Source organism: Ambystoma mexicanum, chromosome 6q (genome assembly GCF_040938575.1).
Source record: "Ambystoma mexicanum isolate Mex_15411 chromosome 6q, UKY_AmexF1_1, whole genome shotgun sequence".
In the NCBI taxonomy this organism is placed as follows: Eukaryota; Metazoa; Chordata; class Amphibia; order Caudata; family Ambystomatidae; genus Ambystoma; species Ambystoma mexicanum.
In genome coordinates, this window is record NC_090937.1 from 268277936 (window position 1) to 268300488 (window position 22553).

The 22553-nt window shown below is 44.0% G+C and overlaps 1 protein-coding gene across 3 annotated transcripts in view; it reads right to left on the minus strand.

Moving 5' to 3' along the window:
- EGF (epidermal growth factor) overlaps positions 1 to 22553 on the minus strand; it is a 775649-nt gene that overhangs the window by 600288 nt on the left and 152808 nt on the right. For all 3 annotated transcript variants that reach the window (XM_069630734.1, XM_069630733.1, XM_069630732.1), the window contains one exon: positions 13529 to 13731. In XM_069630734.1, the coding sequence (XP_069486835.1) occupies positions 13529 to 13731 (203 nt within the window). The remainder of the gene's footprint in view (positions 1 to 13528; positions 13732 to 22553) is intronic.

Below are 22553 nucleotides of genomic sequence, written 5' to 3' on the forward strand. Positions count from 1 at the left end.
GCGTTCTTTACTTTAGAACTTAAATGTAAAATGCAGCACAAATGTATTTGTGATGAACGCGACTAGCATGGCGGTACAGTCTACACGTTTTAGTCCAACTATAATTCCAATGGAAATTACACCCAGATTGAGCTTGGGGCCCTTTAGGAATGTGCATGTGATGGATGGGATCTCACAGAATAACTCTGAGTCCAAATAACCGAAACAACTCAGGAAGATGGCAAAGTACTGTTTTATTTACAATTATCTAAAACAGGGAGTTTACAACGAACATCAACAGACGTACGCTCAGGTTCTCTCAACGATTTTTACACAAACAATAGCTTTTATATCAAAAACACGTCACAGGTAACATCATACTACGTGTCAAATAGTGAAAAACATATCAAGGATCAGGATTGGCTAAAGTGAGACATCTAAGTATATCTTCTATATGGACTAGGATTGTAATTGGCTGCCCACTATCAGGTGGACAACACATGCCTACCTCTAAAACACGTAATCTTCAGAAACATTAGATACATAGTTTCGCATTGGTCTTCAAACTATACAGTCCTTCGATATATGGACTAATATAATTGGTTGGCATGCTTGTGCCATGTATGGAACATTTGGTTCATATAGCAGCACGTAAGCCCAGATCCAGGTTCAAGGAGATGGGCATGACACTACCACCCCACCCAATTAGCCCAGCATCTCTCATCACCATGCTTTCTGCTATGAAGACTGTCTTTGAACTTGGCCTTGCAAAGTATCCTTGCCTTTAGAATCCATGGGAGTGAGAGCACTCACTATCATGTTTCAGGACTGCAAGTCCAAACTCTATTTTCATCTTTGGCCATGTGACAGGAGGCCACGATTTGATCAATTTTGCAAGTTTTAAATGAATTCAACTTCGCACTCTTTGTGTTCTTTCATTGCACCTTAATAAGAGATGATTCATTCTTCGCACATTCGTTTCTTTCTGCTTCTGACTTGACTCCAGGCCAGATAACCTCGCTATGCCGCTCCACGATTCTGCTTATTCTTTCTGTGCCACAGTTTCCTTTCCCTCTTCATGGTTCCTGACTTACTAAATTCATGATACCAATGTCCAGTTTCTACACAATGGTGGCTCCGCCCAACTAGAGTAGCCACCAAAGAAAGACTTCTGGCAGACAGCATTCACAGCATTTACAGCAGACCACTCTCCAGCTCCACTCAGCGTGGCACTCCGTGCCGGTTTGATGATTTTAAAGTGTAGCTGCAAGTCTCCTGCACAGTTGCTCTGCCCCACTAGAGTAGCCACCAATGAAAGACTTCTGCCCAAGGCCATGCTAGTTCGTATGGCCATTCCCACCCAGTTCATGCCCCACCCTGCCCAAAACACCTCCTCATGGGAACTCTTTGAGCTGCCTTTAATCAAGACTTACCACAAACTTTGCACTTGGTGTGTTTGCCAGTGTTTTCTCAAAGCAGTCTTCTGAGGAGAGTTAATGACTTAATTAGAACTTTAAACCTGATTACTGCTGTAATACAAATGTCTAACAAGGTCTCCCATAAGCCACTCTTTTCATAAGCGCTGTGCATGTCCTTCAATGAAGTCACGTTAAAAATAAGCATTGGCAAAGCCAAAGGTTTTGGTTTGTGTATAAGTCTTAGGAATTTGCCCGGCACTGCCATTAGATGCGCAGGAACTCACACCATTGTGCACCTGCTAGCATCAATGGGCAGTTATTAACCGCACAGCAGTGCCTAGCAAATGCCTTTCCCATGTCTACACAAACTCCCAAACTGTTGGCATTGCCAATGCTTGTTTAAATATATCTTTGTGGCTGTTAAAAACAATTACATTGCCTGATGCTAGGAATACCTCGTGGTAAAGCGCCAGGAACAGATGGGTTAGTGGCACAGTTTTATAAAGTGTACCACGACATTGTAAATCCGTATCAATCTGGGTTCATTCCTAGTTCATTCCTAGAAGAGCCACATCTCTCAATGTGTGTAGATTATATAATGTAATTTGAATGGTTGCACCAGATTCCTGCACGGTTGCAACATCATTGGACTTGCAAAAGGCTTTTGATACAGTAACTTGGCCGTTTCTCTTCAGAACACTGAGGAATAATGGGTTTGGGCCGCGATTTATCTTGTGGGTATAATAGTTACACACTGCACCAATAGCAAGAGCAAGTGCTATCAGGACAATATCAGGGATTATACAACTAGAGGGCAGCACGCGGCAGGGCTGCCTGCTATCCCCGCTACTGTTCGCTTTAGTAACTGAACCTCTGCAAGACCTGATGAGACACGGCCACAGCGGGTGTGGCCTCCATCTCAGGGGTCCCCCAACACTAATATCACTCTACACAGATGGTATATTATACATTCCTGACCCATTAGTAAATGGCACATAGGTATTGGGCACAGTAGAAGAATTTTGTAGATATTTGGGACTACACCTTAATAGGGACAAATCGGACGTGTTTCCCCTGACAGACTTCCCTCTAGCCCAATGGAGGCACATGGGATGCCCATTGTGACGTCCTTCCTGAAATACCTTGGCATAGCAATGCACAAAACATCAGCTGTGACAATATCACTGAATTTTACTAAGTACTTATCACAATTTAAAACCAAGCTGACTAACTGGGGGAAAATTCCAATGTTAATGATGGGTCGCCTCTCCTTAATTAAGATGTTAGTACTCCTGAAACGTTTGTACCTATTTAACAGTATCGCAGTATGGCCAGGCAGAGCGATATTTAAAGAGTTTGAGGCAATGTGCACTGTATTTGACCTGCCCATCGGAGGAGGAGGGGATCTTGGCACCACACTTTGAATTATACTATGTAGCTGATCAGGGAGTATATGCATCATACTGGGAGGAGCTGAAAGACTGCTCCCCCGCACACATCTTTGTCTAGAAAAGGCTGCGGCTGGCCCGGTCCCTTATGGACAATATTATAGGGTGCCATTATGAATCTTGGGGTCCATTGGATCCTATTGAGACTACAGGGACAGCCTGGACGAAGCTTTACAGGCTTTGGGGTATTGTATTATCATATGACATAATTTAGCTCCATCACTAGACCTTTCAATTGAAAAGTAGTGGAGAGGAACGGGTGTAGACATGGTGGGTTGTATGTACGCTCAAGGGAAATTCATAGCTTGGGATGACAACAAAGAAATCGTTGGGGAGTCCATATTATATGCTATGTACTAATGGAAAATGAGATCTGCTTTTAAATGGAATTGGCCAAGTTTTCCAGACGAGCCGCAGGTGAATCCTGGGGAGTCGTATATACGAGGCAGTAACGGCCGGGGAGCTAAAAGTATATTGACACTATACGACACGCTTGTTAGGGGAACGAAGACCGAGAAGTTCAAATGTTAAGGCAAAATGGGAAAGAGATTTACGTGTAGAGTTTCCCAAAAAAAGGTGCCTTATCCAATTCATGATTGTGAATCGGCTACAGTACTCCCCAGCCAAGATCCGGCTGTTCAACAAAGATTGTACGGGCAAATGGCCTAGATGTGCGACAATGGGATGGACTTACTGCATATGGTTTGTGCATGTACAAAGTTAAATGCATATTGGGAAGGAGTGAGCGAAACATTACGAGTTGTGATTGGTCAGCAAGTGGCTTTATCCTCTCAGGTGTGTGTGCTAGGGTGCTCGGGCAAAATAGCAGAAATCAAATGTAGATTCTTGAATCTGGGACTATTACTTGCCAGAATACGCATACTCCTAGGCTGGACACATCATAAGCCACCCACCGTGACTGAAAGGCTCCACTATGTTACATGGGTCAATGGCTCAGAGGAGGTTTCTGGGTCTCTGGTACATCCGACGATTAGACCAAAGGATATTTTGGCGGACTTCCGTCACTATCTTAGAGGGAGTACCAGAGGGGGCACGGACGCAAATGTAAGCAAGCTCAGTGCTATTAGCTGCTCTGGCTTGTAAACTGGGAGTATAATTACGGTGTTGTAATGTAAGCGATGCATGACTTAAATGTATTTGTTGTATCACCAAGTGTAATTAAATAAATTATATACAAAAAAAATTGCATTGCCTCTGACCTGGAATACAAATCTCAGAGTGGCTTGGTCTTGTCCAGTCTTTTTTTTTCAAGGCTGAACCTTAACTACCTTAATTTGATACCAAATAGGAATACACATTACTGAATTTAAGGCAGCCCAGATATTGCATTCTTGCTTCTTGGTATTTTGTAATGGATGTAAATTGTCTACATTGGTTTTTCCAGATTGACATGACATCATAATTGCAGTTTAAGTAACTGTATCAATTAATTAAATGCTTTCAACTGTTGCTAATCACTGTTTCTGAATTTTAATTGATTGGGAATAGCATGTCAATATTTGAAGATGTCAGCTAGTAAGTTAAGCTTTATTTTGGAAATTGAACTTTCCATAAATGCGCAAAACATTCCAATACATGAAACAATAAAATAGTACAATACCTCAATAAAAACACTACGTTCCAATTTAATAATACTCCGAATTGGACAGTGTAACATTATAAAAGCCTCAGTGAAGCGGTTTTAATTTCATATTTCGCAACCTGAATGCTGCTCTAGCGCACAGTTTAGGGGACCTCGTAAAAAACATATTCATAACATCTAGCAGATCAATTATAGCTGGACAACAGCATTAAAAATCTCTTTCTCACATGACTAATAGCAGGGTATAAAACAGAAAATGCATTAGAGGCGCCAGCTGATCTCAGCCAAATGGGCAAAAAGCTTCCGAAAATTCTCTCTACCTCTTCAAAAATTCAACTCAGAGCTGACTTCGTCTCACCTACTTATGTCATGTAAGATAACATTGCTGTTTTATTTGAGCAATTTAGCAATGCATGTACTGTGTTTAAATGTGTAATAAAAAGCTTCACTTAAGGTGACCCCCAGACATTGGGAGTCTCTGCATAATATGTAAAGCCCCCACCCACGTTCAGGTTCCTTTTCAGGCAGCCTATTTTCACACTATCTTTTTTGCTTTTGGTGAGTAATACGAGTCCGTGCGCTCCGCCCGTGGTTTAGTCTGTTTGGGTTCCTTTCTGTTGGTACGTCTATTTATTAACTGACTTGTCCAAAATTAGTTGGAGATCATTGGCTGAATGGCTCAATAGGGACCGATATTCACCAGTCGGTCAGTCGGAAGTCTAATGGTTTTGTTCCTATGCGAGCCTTTGCACTTCCTAGTTCAGCTGTCCTCACAGGTTCCCAGTTTAAGTAATTATTGTGAGGTACACACTTGTTGCTGTTTTTATATACAGTGTTTGCACTTTATTCCATTTGTTTTACATTCATCTCATAAACATAGGTTACTTCACCTAGTGCTTGTTTGAATTGTTTCACATTCATAATTAAAACACAAGTTACTTCACTTAGTGTATGTCCTTCAGTTATTTGAAGTGACTTTTCTTGGTGCAAGAAGTATCATTCTTAAAAAAACATTTCTGCCAACATTTATTTGCACCTGCTATTGTTTTGCCCTTCCTTGGGCTTTATCAAGGCACTTTATTTACTTTGTTCATTGTTTGAATATTTTGGAACATTTCACATTTAGTGTATACATTTCATGGTTGTAACACACACATGTTATTCTGCTTATACAAACATGAAGATTCTTTTTCTTTGTTGTTGTTCACTAGTGAGTAAACTTCTGTGGTTCTGAGGAGATAAGGGAGTGAAAAAATAAATTAGTTTAAGCTGCTGGTGCGTAGGAAGAGCCACCATGCAGTTAGCGTGTGGTTTTATTTAAGATCTTAGTTGATTCGTGCAAGCTGGTCGCTTACCTTGTGTACCAATTGTTGGTATCTTAGTTTGGGGTCCTGATTAGCGGTTGCTTGGAGTAGTTGTCTATAGTACTTCTTCTGGTATGTGCCAAGTTTCCTGTTGCTGTTTATATCATGCCCTGTGGTTTGGGATAGTGGTATGAGTCTGAGTTATCCATGTATTTTGGTGGGTCCTTCTGGGTGATTGTCTTGACTTTGCTTCGCCATATATCCGGTTCATGGTGAAAATGCAACATATACATTCATATTTTGGTGGTTCATAGTGCCTGGTTTCACAAATAATGCTATTTGGTGTGTGAGATATATAGTGTGGAGTTATTTCAAGCGTTGGACTCATCCAAGGTAGCTGTGAACTCTAAGTGCTTGTCTGTGATATTCAAATGTGGTAATTGGGCCGTGATTTATTAAAGGCATTCCCTCCATTCGCGTGATCGTTTTAACATGGTATCATGATTTCCATATTGGTTGTGGCTAATGCCATGAGATTTAATGTTATTTGTATTTGCATTTTATTTATTTATAAAGCGCACCTGGCCCAAGGGCATCCAGGCGCATTACTTACGTTACACCATAGTATAAGCATAAACACAGATGGGTATTAGGCTGTGCAAGATACATGAAAATATTTACAAATTATATACAGATTCTAATTAGGAGGACACATAATTACATTGATTGATTCAAAGGCAGGTCTTGGCCAGATAGCCATGCTATGGCCTTACTCTTGAATGCCAGGAAGGAAGGTTCGGCTCTAAGGATGTTTGGTAGAGATCTCCAAAGCTTTGCCGCCATTACTGGGAAGCTAATTCCACCAGATCGTTGAAGGTTGAAGCGGGGTATGGTGGGGCAGTTGGTCTGGGCACTTCTAAGGGGTCTGTTGGTAGTGTGGTAAGCGAATCTGCTGGCTAGATAGCTGGGTGCTTGGTTTGCAAGGCATTTATGTGTCAGTGCAAGGGTTTTGAGAGAGACTCTTTGTGTAACTGATAGCCATCGGAAACTATGTCTGGTATCAGATATATGATGGTTCTTGGGGATGTTTAGTGCGGGTCTGATGGCATTATTTTGGATGATCTGTAGCTTATTGATGTTGCCTTGGTTGGTGCCGAGATAAAGTACATTGTAGTAATCAATTTTAGACATTACCGGAGTCCTGGCTAATGTAATGCAGTTGGCTGGTGATAGGAAAGGTCGGCATGCCGTAATAAGCTTACACGTATACGCTGCGGAAGAGGATACTGCGTTAGTTTGTCTGGCGAGGGAGAGGGTGGAGTCAATATAGGTGCCTAGGGTTTTAGTGTCCTTTGTAACTTTGAAGATGTTACCATCGATGACAAAAGATTTAAACAATGGGTCTAGTTTGTTGAGTCTTTGGGGGGAGCCTAGGATGAGAATATCTGTCTTTTCATCATTGAGACAAAGTTCGTGTTGCGCCATCCATGCTTGGATGACTTGGTAGGTAGAGTTTATGGCAAGTGTGTCAGCTATGTGGTCACCTGTAATGGGTATGAGTATCTGGGTGTCATCCACGTAATTGGTGTAGGTGACAAGCAGATAGTCCAGGATATCAAACAGTGGCTTCGTAAACACGTTATAGAGTTTAGGTGAAACACATGATCCTTGTGGTACCCCACAGGTGGCTGGTGACGGTTCAGCAGTAGCAGAGGGAAAGAAAACCCTCATGGATCTATTGTCCAGGAATGAACTGATTCAGGCTGTAGCTTTGTCCGAGAAGTGGGCAGCAGGTTTGAGGTGCTGACAGAGGATTTGGTGATTTACTAGGTCGAACACTGAAGATAAATCTAGTAGGAGTAAAAGAACCAGTTTACCCTTATCTTTTAGGTCTTCAATCTGTGTGTTAAGATCAATAAGGGTGGTTTTGGTTCCGTGCCGAGGACGGACACCCGATTGTCTAAGTCCCAAGACCTTATTAGTTTCCAAATAATCTTGGATCTGCAAGTAGGCATCTCGATCAAAGACTTTTAGCAGGAACGGCACTGTAGTGATGGGCCTGTAGTTAGTTGGTATGCTTGCATCCAAAGAGGGTTTCTTGAGAAGCGGTATGACCCAGGCAACCTTTAGATTGTCAGGGACAATCCTTCAGCTAAATGAGGAGTTTATGAAAGTGGTAATGAAGGGAGCTAAGTAATGAGAGGCCTCCTTGATAATGGGGGTGGGACATAAGTCACCCTGGCAATTGGAAGGTTTGATATTGTTAATAATGTTTTCTACTTCTGTTATGGAGGGGGGCGAGAAACTGAATGGTTTCTGAGAGTGGACGATGGGATTATTTCTATCCTGATGGATTATGGGTTATGAGTCAATCTGAAGGCAGGTTTTTTTATCACTGATTTTAGTTTGGAGAATGGCTATTTTCCCAATGAGCGCCTTCTGAATATTGGCGCACCAGGTACTATCTTTGATACAAGTGTCAAGTGGTGTGACTGGTGATTCCAATTCTTTTAGTATTTTGAATAACTCTTTAGTGTTTGATTTGGCTTGTTCGATACACTTACTGTATGTGTCGTTTTTAGCCTGAAGTATAGCCTCTTTGTGGTTCAAGTTGGCTAGAGCAAGGCTTGCTTCGTTAGTTTCAGTGGGGTTACCTTTCCAGTGCGGTTCTAAGTTCCGTTTTTGTTTGCGTAGAAGTCTCAACTGAGGTGTAAACCAAGAGTTGAGGTGAGCCTGTGGTTTGGGTTTCCTGGAGTTACAGGGTGCAATGAGGCCCTGGGCTTTCAGCATAGTCTGATTGAACAGGTTTACTAGGACTGTTGGATCAGTACCAGAGGAGACGTGTGTGTTGAGAGCTGGGAGGATAAGCGGGAGTAATTTTTCATGTTATGTCTCTCTTATTTCTCGTGGTGATCGCAGGTGCGATGTCATGTGTAGGCAGGGATGCTGAAAGTGTTTAAGTGGTGGTCTGTCCACGCACAAGGTTGGTTAGATTCCACATTGATTTCACAATTTAAGTCAGCTATCCAATCAAGGATTCTGCCCTTAGTGTGTGTTGGCTCGCTAATGTGTTGCGTAAAGCCTAGGTTGGAAAGCAAAGTGTTGATAACGTGAGCTGAAGCATCATTAGGGTCTTGAAGACCCAAATAAAGGTCACCTGGTACGATGATTTTAGATTTAGTTTTAGTATTGTCTGCAAGAATGCAGGATAGGTCTTCAGCGAATGTAGATATAGAGCCAGGGGGCCTATAGATGAGCTAGAGAGTAATTGTCTGAGATGGGGTTAGAGCTAATTTAACTGTGAGTATTTCCGCTGACGTGATCTGTTGCGAGGAGGTGATGCGAAGATTGAGTTTTTGTGTATGAAGGCAATACCACCTCCTTTGGATTGGCTGGTGTTGCGATCGTTTCTAATGATGGTATACAGTGTGGGAATGGCAAGTGAGAGAAGCGGTCCTGAGGCAGCGTGAATCCAGGTTTCTGTAATGGCAATGAAGTCAAGGTCATGTGTTATGATAAGATCGGCCATGTCAAGTGAGTGTGCTGTGAGGGATCTGGCATTAATCAGTGTCCCCTTGATCACGGTTTTAGGAGAGGGCGGTGAGGTGCTAGTGCAGGGGTTCGTGTCCTTAGTTAAAGTGGGTGATAAGGTGACATGGGCTTTTGCAACTGCCGGTGGTAGGTTATAGTGCCGATGGTACTCGTATGATGGTGTGAGGCATTTGGGAGCCTGGAACCAAGTCTGAGGTTCCTCAAGGGTGCAGTGCATGGTTGGTCAGTTGTAGGTTTGGTGGCAAAGTGTTCAAGCCAGAATGCTGGGGAGTTAAGGTATGCGTTGGTGGAGGGGTGTGTATGGAGGGCCATAGCTGAGATAGGATAGTGCTGCAGGTTGTTGAGCACTGTAAAACTATGGCTTTGTACATTCAAAGTGGGAGGCCATGCTGAACCTTAGTAGAGGGGAGCGGGGGAGCAGTAGGCGTGTAGGTGTGCTAGTGTGTGATAGGGCTGCAAGCAGGGTGTGAGACAGAATATGAGTGTCCCGGTCAATGCCAGTAACTTAGAGAGGGAGTATGGTGCGAGGTGGTTAGCAGCATAAGGTATACGTTGCCAATGCATAATGACTGACACCATTGATAGTGGCCAGAGGCTCGGTTTAGGGGCCGTTTGCCTAGTCCAGGCTGGATTTATTCCAGTGGCTTTCTTCCTTTTCTTACTTAAGAGATTTTATCTAATTTTTGGATTTAATTTGTAGGCTTGGGTGACAGAGGTACGAATCAAATCTCATTCCCAAGTCCACCCCATAGAGTGAGGCACAAGAAGCCCTGAATTCAACTCCGAACAAGAGTCAAAACTGTGTCCCAAACCAAAACCTATAGGTTTTGGTTTGGGACACAGTTTTGACTCTTGTTCGGAGTTGCGAGTGGGACTTTCACATTTGGCTGAGTAATACTGTTATAATTCCCTCATAGTATTACAGAGCTGTTAATCATCTTATAGTCCTGCGTGCTGTACTTGTTTCAGTTTTTACCTGATAGGGATAAGAAGTGACTCTTCAAAAGTTAATGAGGGCTTGATATTTAGTGGGATGATTTTCACACCATCCTTCCAGGGGTTCCTATTCTCAAGTTTCTATGCATAAGTATTTGGCCTAAGTTGCACTTTCTCACCATCATCCCTTCTGGGGCAGTCTCTGTTTTGCCTTGATGGAGTTTCCACAAGATTAGCCTCTTCAAGCTAACTGGCTACCTAGATGGCGACGTTCACAAGTGCCCAGAGAGTCTAGTTCAGCATGTCTGCTTCTTGGATTCAGCCTGTTATGATGTTTCTAAGCTCTTCTCATAGCCCTGAGCTGGTAGGTGATTATAGTACTTACTCAGGACTGGGTTCCTTTCTGAGAAGGTTGCGTCAGATCTTGGCATTGGTTGGTTCTTGTTTGACATTTCAATTGCCTTGTTATGTTATTATCAATAGGCTGTTGCGACTGATCAAGTAGTAACTGACCTCAATTAGTTTCCTCGTTTGTCTCCAAAGGTTTATCTGATCTTGGGGTGATATTTACCATTTTAGAATCGCTACTACTCTGGCTCGTGGCTCTGCAGTATTCTGTGGTGTCGCACATTCTTGTATCAATCAAGCAAGACTAATCTTCATATCTGCTACCAAGTAAATCATGTGCTGTCTGTTCACTGTATCAACAGGTAGGCTGTTAATTTGAAGTGTCTGTGAACTCATTTGTTTTTGCATTCAGTCTTCCCTGAACACTCTTAGGTGCATTGAGATCCCCTTCGATGCCACTCATACTTACAGTGCTTCCCTATTCTGCCCTCATTGTCCTCTGCCAAGGGCTGCTAGCTTCCTGTTTTTTTTTACTTCCATATGTCCCAAAGGATGTTGGGAATTCTAGTGCTCTGCCTTTTAATGCGGGAATGATCTTTCCACGGGAGGAAGCAATATACCATGTTCCTGAGGGGAGGGCGAGCCTGCAGGATGCCACTCCTTCCACGCCCGGAAAGACACATCAGGTAGCAGTTGGGTCAACCCACTCCCTAACGGCACGCACCATTACACAATCAGATGGGGCGTTCACTCATCTCGCCCCACTATCAAAATGGATTCAGGTGGTTAACTACTACTAATGCTGTAACCAAAGCACAATGTTTTGTTGTTCAATAGGCTATAGATTGGGAAACACCAGTGCCAAAGCTTCCAATAAAGGGAAACATGCAAATACTGTTCCGTTTTGTTAACACTTTCACAATTTCTTGTAGGCTGTGGAAAAATTAATTGTCCCTGTTAGTGAGAGAATGGTAAAGAAGGAAATGCAACATTTGCCATATCAGTTTATCTAAGTGTGATATGGGATGCACAATTACTGTATATTTCGCCACTCGAGATATTCCCAAATATCTAATATCTTCAAGGAATCAGTTGTGTTCTGTCTGGTTGGCCTTTCCCTTGGTTTGTCGCCTTCCACCCGCAGCATGCTTTACCACTTGGGCAGTAAATGCCTAAAAGGGGCCCACTCTACGTGTTCCCTGTTGATGTTTAATGCTTCTGTTTAGTCTACACATGTTTCTTTCCAGCCAAAACAGACTGTGTAAAAGTTCTTGGTTTTTCCCAATGGAAACACTAAACACAGGAAAACATACCTAATTTTAATCAGTCCGAATATTGTAGGAAAATATGTATCAGCACATAGACATATAAGGTGCTGTGCAGAACCCAAGTTTGGAGATATATGGCATTTAAAAATCTATATCACTGGGTGCATGGCAGGCCGGCTGAAGATGGGTGGGGGCCCAATCTAATTTTAAAGATATGCTACCAGTCTTATGAAAGTTATAACAGCACGTCAGCAATGGACTCTTGTGGTGTAGTAGTTTAGTGTTATCCCTCAGGGATTTAGGTTGTTTGTACAAAATCACTGCAGAATTAACCGTAGTCATTGTTGCTGCAAATATGTTTTTACCTCAGTACAAAAAAACCAAGCCTATGTCCTCTCAAACCGCCAGTACGCCCCTAAACCCCCCACCACATACCTTTTCTCTATCTGCTGCCTCTCCTGTAACCTGCAGCGTCAGATCCATCCCTTTAACGCGGTTCGGATCTGACGCTGCAGCGTCCCTTTTCTTCTTTTTTTTGTTGGGTCCCCTGCCACCAATGCTGAGGAAGTGGGGGATACCCCTGCAACTGCCGGAACCATAAATACCGAATATGGACTGAGGGGGGGCCACCCCTGCAACCACTTCTCTTCATGTTCGGTATCTTCGGCTTCGAACTAATGTTGATGACCGAATTCAATCAAATCTACCATTCAACCAAATTATTTTTAACAACTGGGCCGAAATGATCCCTCAGAGCCACCATCCGCGCTCCCTTCATCCCACCTCTTTCCTTCAGTTGTCATGTCCCTCCCAACATTTTCTGCAAAGTTACTCCACTGGCGGCAAAAGGTTTCTGATTTATAAACATAGCATACATTCATTATAAGAGGTGAGATACATGGGTAATATGATATCATTTGATATGGCATTTATAACGCACACACAGGTGTTTCAAGGCGCAACGAGGCAAGGGAGGTGAACAGAGGGAAAACAGACAACGATCCTACTAGGCCAGGTGTTATTCAGATCGCGCAAGTGCATGGGAAGGGGAGGGGGGAGTAGTACGGGGTGGGAAGGGGGAGAGGACAGTGCAGTGCATGGGATAAGAAAATAAATAACAATAGGTAAAGCACGGCCAGCAGGTGGCAAGTGCAAGGGTAAGTGCAGACAACAGGTGTCAAGTGCCAGTAGTGGGACTGTAGGGATACAGAAAACAGTCCCCAAATGCGGGGTTGCCAGGAGGGCAGTGCAGGAGTGTGACTGGCGGGGGAGGGGTCCTGGGCCCGAGATCAGAGGGCGGCCAGCCAACCAGTGCAAAGTCAGTGTCAGCCAGGAAGTCAGCAAGGGAGAGGCAGTGAAGGGAGGGAGAGGCAGGGAACGAATGTGCCAAATGAAGCAATCTCATAGCCAAAGGACAATATTGTAGTGGGTCCAGTAGCCTTCTGACATCTTTTAGTTACATCTCTGATTAGTTCATAATAAAGAGTGCATTAGAACATTGTTATATTTGTATCTTTGAATCAGTTAGTTTCATCCATTTGAAAATGCTGCAATCAACTGTGATTGTTGCGAAAAACAGGCATGTTTGGGAATGTGGCCAAAGGTATTTTAAATAAATTAAATATCGTATCATATAATTATTTTGAGGTTATCGCTTTTCCCAACAACTTACCCGCATAGTGAAAATCAGCCTGGGCAGCAGGCTGAGCCAGTCTATGCACAACTTTAAGCTGAGGAGGGGGAAACAGTGGCGGCCTCAGTGAATACCGAACCACCTCTTTCCCCGTACGCTTGTTAGAGCGTCGGATGATGCCCGTTTCCCACTCTGAGTAGTAGACCTCGTCAGCAAAAATGGATATTCCGAAAAGATGATGTCTGTGGCAAAAGCAGAAGGAACATTTAGTACAGCCTCATAACATCTGCAAAAACATTCCTGTAACAGCCATCTCATCATTGTTTGTGTTCATTGTTTGCTATACAAGAATACCTAGTGCCCTGAAGAAACGGTCAGATGACGTGTAGGGGCTGTGCACAACCTCAAAATAAATAAATAAATGTCAACATGTCATCAAAGGAATGGAGACGCTGGGACAAGTCTATCTGTGCTGCATAATGTACAGAATAAAAAATCATGTTGTCAAGTTAATTTACATTATGCAATAAACAATTGAATGACATATGGTGCAGTAAAAAGTAGTGGACCAGATTTGAACTTATTTTATTATCTTGTCATTCCTGTTATAGAATAGAGAACACCTCTTAGATTCCTTAAGGGAGCTGTGCCTTCATTTTACAGCATTAATTAAACCTTCAGTGACAAATAAGGTTCAGTAGTACATCTTTTCCATTGGGGCCAGTTCAATGAAATAATCAAGCCTGGAAACAATCCACCAATCACTTGGCACGTTGAGGTAATCCAAGTTTTATGGAAATCCTGTGGTATTTCTGCAAAATACTGCCAAACTTGATTGCTGTTACCACCCCTTGTTCTGGTGGATTTTACCGCTTGATTACTAGTGGCAGCATGGTGGATCTAATCCCCATTTTTGGAGTGTTTAGGACTCCACTTATGATTTGGAAGATTTACTGCAGGTGGTAATTCTGCCCGCTGTAAATCCACCACTTTTTTGCATTGAGTTGGAAGATTTACCTCCAGCAATATGGTGGTGTGGTAAAATTGGTGGTAATTCATATCTTCACCAAAAATGGGATAGTTTCGGAATTACTGCCAAAAATGAGCTCAGATTGCCCCCAATCAGTGAGCGATCCCTTTCCAAGGAAGCCTCAAGAAGGATCAAATCTCTATCAAATAAACGTTTTGTAACTATGTAGTCACATAGTTCACTGTAAAGCACATGTTGCAAACATTGTGCCAGATGTTCCACGTGTAAAATGGGCTTTGCTGCTCGTGGTGGCATCTTGCAACCTGAGTCCTTCTCTCCCCACGTTCCTTCCTGCCCGCCTCCGTTCAACTGGCAATGGCATCTATAGTGATTTGTGAGCACACAAGCAGTTAAGCAGAACTGATTGGCTACCATTTGAAAAGTGACAGCCGTCCATGTTGGGCTGCTTCCATTCGCAAACAGTGCCAGCTCATGTTTCAGTGACACTTTTTTACAGCCAAATTAAAAACAAATACCCGTGCAAATGTATGTATATGTCAGTAAAAACACGTTATCTTAAGTGACGTTTAGGTGATGGTTGCACAAGACATAACCATTAAGATTTGTCAAATGTTGGGAGCTACACTACCTTAACTCTGTACCCCAGTTTCTCAGGCCATGAGCACACTGATGACATCACTCATGAAATTGCAAATCGATGAAATCACTGGAAACTAGAGCACACTGATGACAGCCACTGTCAGTTGCCACGTTACCTGTCCACTTTACCCCAATGGCGTGTCATTGGGCCACTGGCCAAGACTCATAGCCATGCACAGTGGCCTTTATCCCAATAGGCGGTACACATGTATGTATTATTTCTGTTATAATGCACTACACATATACTCATACAATATGTTTGTCATATGTCTTGAAAGAGAATCTTTCACTCTGACGGTTAATTTCCCATGATATGTGTTGTGATGTCATCAGCGTGCTCTTATTGATGATGTGATACGTGATGTTGTAAGTGATGACATCTATGATGTCATCAGTGATATCAGTGTGCTCATGGGCTGCACAACGGGAGGGGCACAAAGTTAACGTGGCATAGCTTACAACACACACTGAATTTCAAGTTTGTTTTTTTTTCATTCAAAGATCATTTTCACAGCACTTGCACAATACACCAAGGTCAACACAATACTACCTGCTCATGCCTTTGCAGCATTAAAAAACAGTTTTCAACGCCTATTGGGAATTCAGAGTATCAAAGAATGTCTACAAGCTTTTATGAACATAATTGCATGATTTTAGAAATACTAAAATGTATATAAGAAAACATACTGTTGATGTACTAATATTTTCAAAGACTATTTTGAGCAACAAGTATGTGATTTCTGGCTCTGTCATAAGAACCTCACCAGTATATTCGGGAAGAGGAATTGCCAATATTTTGATTGCATGGAATGGAAACCTTGTACAGCTGCAGGCTCTGTGAATGATTGCCAACTGTTTTTTGCCGACTTACACTTTTGCCGAATTCTTTCCATTTTTCCACTTGTTTTACCGCCAAATACGAGGAAAAGCCCGTGCGTCTCCAACTTACCACCCGCACCCCCCAGCCTCATATATACCTCACCACAACTTACCATATGCATTTTACAACAAAAAAGGGGAAACATTGAATGAAATAAAGACATTCTGTGAAAGTGTAGGTCCGCAAAAGTGGGGTGTACCACAGCTGCACTAATCATTGGAATGATAACTACTTTTATGTGCACTAGAGAAGCCAACAACATTTTTGGACATAGGAATATATATTCATCAACAAACCAGCAAAACGAAGATTTTCAGAAACTCTGCTATACTTGCCTAGAGCGCAGATCCCACATGTTTTAAGAACAATATGTCATTTGTGGAACTGGTCAGAAGACATAGGCACTGCTGTAAGGATGGCTCTTTCCAAAAAAACAATGTACGAGAGAATGCAAAAATGTCAATGTAGGGGATATACCAATATTATTCTGAACACAGCAAAGTATAGCGAACATGAAGAACCTATCACTTACAACCCAACAAATCAATCTGTCAAAATGTACCAACCTGAACCTGAAAAAACGTTGTTTATAGTTTATTGGTTGTGCTGCCATCTGAGCTCCTTAACCGTTCATAAAAGCTGATGGATGTTAAAGCTAGATCAGGGTTTTGCCAACGATGTAGGTGGCAGGCCTTCAAACACCTTCAAGTGAGCACCTAACTAATGAAGCACCCAGTGTCCCACCTTCCTTAAACCAAAGGGCCTCATTATGGGTTTGGTGGTAAATCACCAGTAAATCTACCAATTTTCCACCAAACTCGTTTACCGTGAGTTTATTACGAGTTGTGGTATGGTGGTCTAAATCTCAGTTTTTGGAAGACAAAGGAACCTGTAGGGACGTTAGTGGATTTACCATGAGCAGTAACACCCACGCAAAAATCACAGTTTTTTGGAGGTAAATTGGAATCCTCTACTCACTGGTGCAGTAAAAATGTCAGTAATTCCAAAAAATGTCACTGACAGAATTATCCACCACATTTCTTCTGTACAGCTGAGCCCGTAATGAGGCCAAGACACTTCGGCTTCAATCAGACTTTTAAGATTTTTACAAATGCAGATGGTGGTTTTTTCCCCCTGTCTTGAAACGTACACTTGGATAATTCTTAATCCTGAGTGTTGTCGTCTTGTCCTATTGCTCAACCTTCTTGCCGCTCGCTGTCTCGTCTGCCTGCACCCTGCCCGGTGTCCTTCCCTAGTGTCCCCCTCTCCCTTCAACCCTCTCCTCTCCCCTCCTACTCTGTGGTGCTCGCTGTCTCTCCTATCTTTTCCAACTGCTTCTCTATTGACTATCCTGCCCTCCTTCGAAATCTGGTAGGAAGAAGTTCAAAAAGGACATCCGGGTCTCCAACCCAGGCCTCCCTATTGCTGACAACTATACCAGGGCCTCCTCCAAGGAAACTCTCACCGACATCCTCTTTGTCGTCCCCTCGCCAGACCATATGGTCTCTGTGCTCTCTCCTTTCTCTTCTTCTCCTATTAATGGTGGCACCTGGTGGGATGCCCTCCTGGCCTCCTTCCATTCCTCTAAGGTCATCATTAATGTTTATTCAAATGGGAGCGTCCTGGTCCAAGTCCCTCAGGACAACCTTCACCTCTTTGATAGACGCTTCCCACGCCTCATCAATTTCCTTTCTTCTCCTGCTGTCCCCTCTCCCCACTCCACGGCCTCCTTGCCTCCCCCTGCTGCCTCCTCCTCGGCTACCTTGCCCTCTCACTCCCTCTCTGCCCCCCTTGGGCTCCTTCAACACCTCCACAGGGCGTAGCTCTGATCTGTACCCCTCCCCGGAAGTCCTTCAAGGATGGCAACCTTCTCCACATTGCCACTCTTAACTCTCGCTCAGCTGTCAAACACTCCTCTGACATCTTCCGCCTTCTGGAAGAACTTGACCTTGATGGCCTCGGTCTCACTGAGACATGATTCACGGACAGCTCTGTCACAAGCTTTGACACGCTCCTCCCTGATGGCTACAAGATCCTCTCCGCGCCCAGGTTCAACTGCTGGGAGAGGGTGTAGCCCTGATCTTCCCCGAGTGGATTCCTGCCTCTGTCATTCCTACGTAGGCCTACTCCTCTTTTGAATGCCTCATCTGCAGACTCTGTGCCTCATTACAACCTTGGCGGAGGGTCCATGCCGCTAAGGTTGCAATTCCGCCATGGTGGATGGCGGAATTACCGCTCCATTCCAAGGTGAGTGGGGCGGTAATTCCCCATTCACCAATGGCCCCTTCTCCATTCCCATTTTTGCCCCATAGGGCATAATGGGAATGGGGAAAGGCGATAATTACGGCACCGTAAATTACGGTGCCGTAATTATCGCCAAGGTCCCTTTGCGGCATGGCTTTTAATGCCTGCAAAAAGCAGGCGTTAAACAGGGATCCTGCAAAGGGAACCTTGTAATCAGGCGTTAAGGGTCGGCGCCGTTTACGGCGCCGTAAACCCCTTAACGCCTGAGTTGGAATGAGGCCCTCTCTCTCTCTCCCCCCTAGCATTCACTTACTGTGGCTACTATTCATGGGCCACATGGTCAGTTCTCCTCTTTCCTCTTTGAGTGGGCGGACCTCTCCTCCTCACTGCTGGCCTCGACCACTAACCTCCTCCTTCTTGGAGACTTTAACATCCACCTGGATGCCTCCTGTCCTCCCTCTGGACTCTTTCATGACCTCTGCAACTCTCACTCACTATTCTCCCCTCTGGCCCCACTCACTCTGCAGGGCACACTCTGGATGTTCTGATCTCCTCAGATCTTCCCCTTTCGGTACCTCTCACCACTCCTCTCTCCTGGAGTGATCACATTTTCCTTTCCTTCCATCTCACCCTCTCTACCCCACAGGCCAAGCCACTTCCATCACTGCCACCCACCTTCTCCGTCATCCGACCCATGAAGCACGTATCAGTTGAGGCTTTCGCCGCCACTTTCTCACCCACCACTCCCCCTTTGGCTGACTCTCACCCTGACACAGCCCTCTCCACTCTCAATATCTGATACTCTTGATATCCTTGATCCTGTCATGAGGATCCGCCTGAAGCCCAAAGCCAAGTGCAACTTCTGCTACGACTCAGACCTCGTCACCCTTAAATGGAAGTGCAGGGTAGCTGAGAAGAAATGGCATGCTTCTTGTACATCCTCTGACAAACTGGCCTGCTGCCTGTTACAAAGGCAATAACGGCTCTCTGTCCTCACCAAGAAGAGAGCTCATATCCAAGCCCACGTCTCAGCGGCATCTAACAACTCGGCTGAACTCTTTAAAATCTGCAAGGAACTGGCCAATACTGCCGCAGTCTCTACCTCTCCTGTCCCTACTCAGGCCCTCTGCACAGCACTGGCTTATCACTTCATCTCTAAAACTCAGGACATCCTGTCCTCACTCTCCTCCTCCCCCCTCCCTCCCTAAACTCCCCGCTCTTCCTCTGTCCCTTCTGCAGCCACCCCTCCTCCATCCTCTGCCTTTCCCCTGTTCTCCGCAGACAAGGTTTCTAGACAAGTCCGATCTATGAAAGTCTCATCAAAACAGGTTCCCCCTGTTTCTCCAAAACCATAAAGGACCACATTGACACCCTTGCTCCTGCCCTGGCTGATTTCTGCAACTACTCCTTTGCCACTGGAGTCTTCCCATCCCCCCTGGAGCACTCCCTTGTGCACCCTCTTCTAAAGGAACCCTCTGCCGATCCCTCCTGCCCGGCTAACTATCGCCCAATCTCCATCACTCCCTTCCTGGGCAAGCTCCTGGAGAAACTGGCCATCTCCCAGCTTAATCTCCACACTGAATCTGTTGGTTGTCTTCACGACCATCAGTCTGGCTTCAGAGCTGCCATAAGCACGGAAACTGCTCTCCTGAACATCCGTGAAGACCTGCTCTCCAACCTTGACTCTAACACCCCCTGCGTCCTCATCTTTATTGATCTCTCTTCTGCCTTTGACACTGTCAACCATGCAATCCTGCTAAATTGTCTACGTGATAACCTCGGTATCACTGGTCAGGCCCTGGTATGGCTGACTTCCTTCCTCTCTGACCGACCCTCCCAGGTCCAACTTGGGTCCTTCCTCTCTGCTATCTTTTTCTCTTCCTGTGGTGTCCCCCAGGGGTCTAACTTCTCTCCCTGGCCGCTCTCTGCCTCACCTTTCAGTGCTATGCTGATGACACTGAGCTCATTTTCAGGCTACCTTCAGCCACCTCTTCTCCATCCCTCATCTCTGACTGTCTGTCTGCTATCCAGGAGTGGTGTGCCGCCAATGATCTCTGCCTTAATCCCAGTAAGAACGAGATTCTCCTCATCGGCACACCCACTCCCTCCTTTCTTGTAGATCTCTGGCCGGCCTCTCTTGGCCCTCTTCCTGCTCCCACCTGCAAGGCTAAAAACCTTGGGGTCATCTTCGACTCCACACTCTCCTTCTCTCCTCACATCTCTGACGTCTCTAAGAAGTCACACTACCAGCTGCACCTCCTCAGAGGTATTCTTCCTTTCCTCTCCTTCCCCCAGAAGCTCACTGTCTCCATAGCTCTGGTTCTCTCTAGGCTGGACTATTGCAAAAGCCTCTTTCTAAATCTGCCTGGTTCTACTCTACGCCCTCTGAAACTCATCTAGAACACACCTAACATGGCAATGGTTTTACACTAGTAGTGGTCTAGTGTATATCTTTCTATCTATCTTCTATCTATATATATATATATATTCAATGAAAACATTTTGTTAATATCACTATTTTTTGTACCTACATTTTGGCACTTTTCAAAAGATAAAACACGGAAATATTTGCAAAACCATGCTTTCAAGTCCTTGCGAATGCTCCTTGCACAACTTTCCTGCAAATCCATCCATGTTTTATTTTTTCAAAAGTGTCAAAATATACATACATAAAATAGTCATATAACTTTGCTCCCAGTTGACAAAATCCATTCGGACTTTGCAGAACTATTCAAGGTTCGGTCTATAATCTTTCTGAAATATTTTGTGCACATTCATCAAATAGCAACAAAGTTATAACCCATGTTAAAATGTTGAAACCCCCCTCTTATCCCCCTTCATAGAATCCCACCAAACTTTGCAAAAACATTCCAATTCGGGTATTAAATCTTTTTTTAAAACGTGTGTCCAGATTTGTGAAACAGCACCACATTTATAAGCCTTTCCCACCCTCTAATTTTGTTCCCTCTTGGCAAGACTGTACCAAACTTTGTAGAACCTTTCCAGATCACGTCTAGGATAATACCACAAACTTTCATACAGTTTCATTAAGTGGCACCAAAGTTATACAATATCCAAAAACTGCTTTTCACCAACCGTGTAATGCAAAAATATGTATGGATGACCCCCGAACATCTGAAGTGTTCGCGAACATTACAGGGATGTCCCGAACTGTCAGCGAGCTCCGAAGGTGGAAAACTGACAATTTTTTGGCTCTTTATGGCCATATCCCATCCCATCTTCATCACCCCTCTCCTCCCCAGAGATTGTTTCATAGTTTGACAAGTGCAATTTTGTATTTTTTAATATGTTTTTTTACCGCGATGTTCACGGGCAAAGGGCTTTGTCCATGAATCCAACATGGTGGGCGTTTCCCAAAATTATGACGCAACTCATGCTTTTCACCATCCAATCAGCGTGCGCATCCGATATCCGCGGACATTACACCACCCTCTGGGGCAATAGGAGGCCCATCCGCAAACCGAACAGGAAAGTGTGTCAACGGACCAAACCCAGATATCACTCATTTTGTTTAACCTACTTTTTGGCTTTCGGTACCAAACCGATGTTCTTGGCGCATATTTGGTGAAAATCCGTCCAGCGGTTTGGGCTGTAGGCGTGAGCCAAAAACCTTTTCCATTGCATCTATGGGAAAAACCGAAGGGCCATATACTTTTTCTGCAATGTTTCGTGAGGATTCGTCCAGTGGGAGCAAAGTTATAAGCTACCCAAAAAGTGTTCTTCCTATGGGTTGAGCAACTTAACTATAACTACAGGGCCACTACTGCAGGTCCTGTAATAAAAGGGACATTTGTGGATATTTGTGTGTGTGTGTCTGTTCGAAAATGTTCAGCATACTTCGCAACATGCTGCAAACCTGATATTTGGCATGTGGGTAGGTTCTATGGTGTAGACAATGTGAAAAGTATAAAATATACATTTTTCTAATTTTCTTATTTTAAAGTGTTTTTTTAAGCAGTCCGAAACGCTTGGTTATGTGTGTGTCTGTTCGACATGTTCAGCATATTTCCCAAGATGCTACAAACCTGAAATTTGGCATATAGGTAGGTTACATGGTGTAGACAATGTAGAAAATTATAAAACTGTACAGTGTGCGATGCTTACCCCTGCCATATGGCTCTTCACGCCGTAGCTCTGCCACATATCTACGTTCATTGTTCCTGAAGTTCAGCAGTTCATGAAAACGTCAGCAGTTCATTGTCCCTAAACTTTCCACACACATTCTAGCTGACATTGGCGGCACTCACTTTTGAATTCATGCGGGTGACACAAATCAGTGCTTTTGTAGT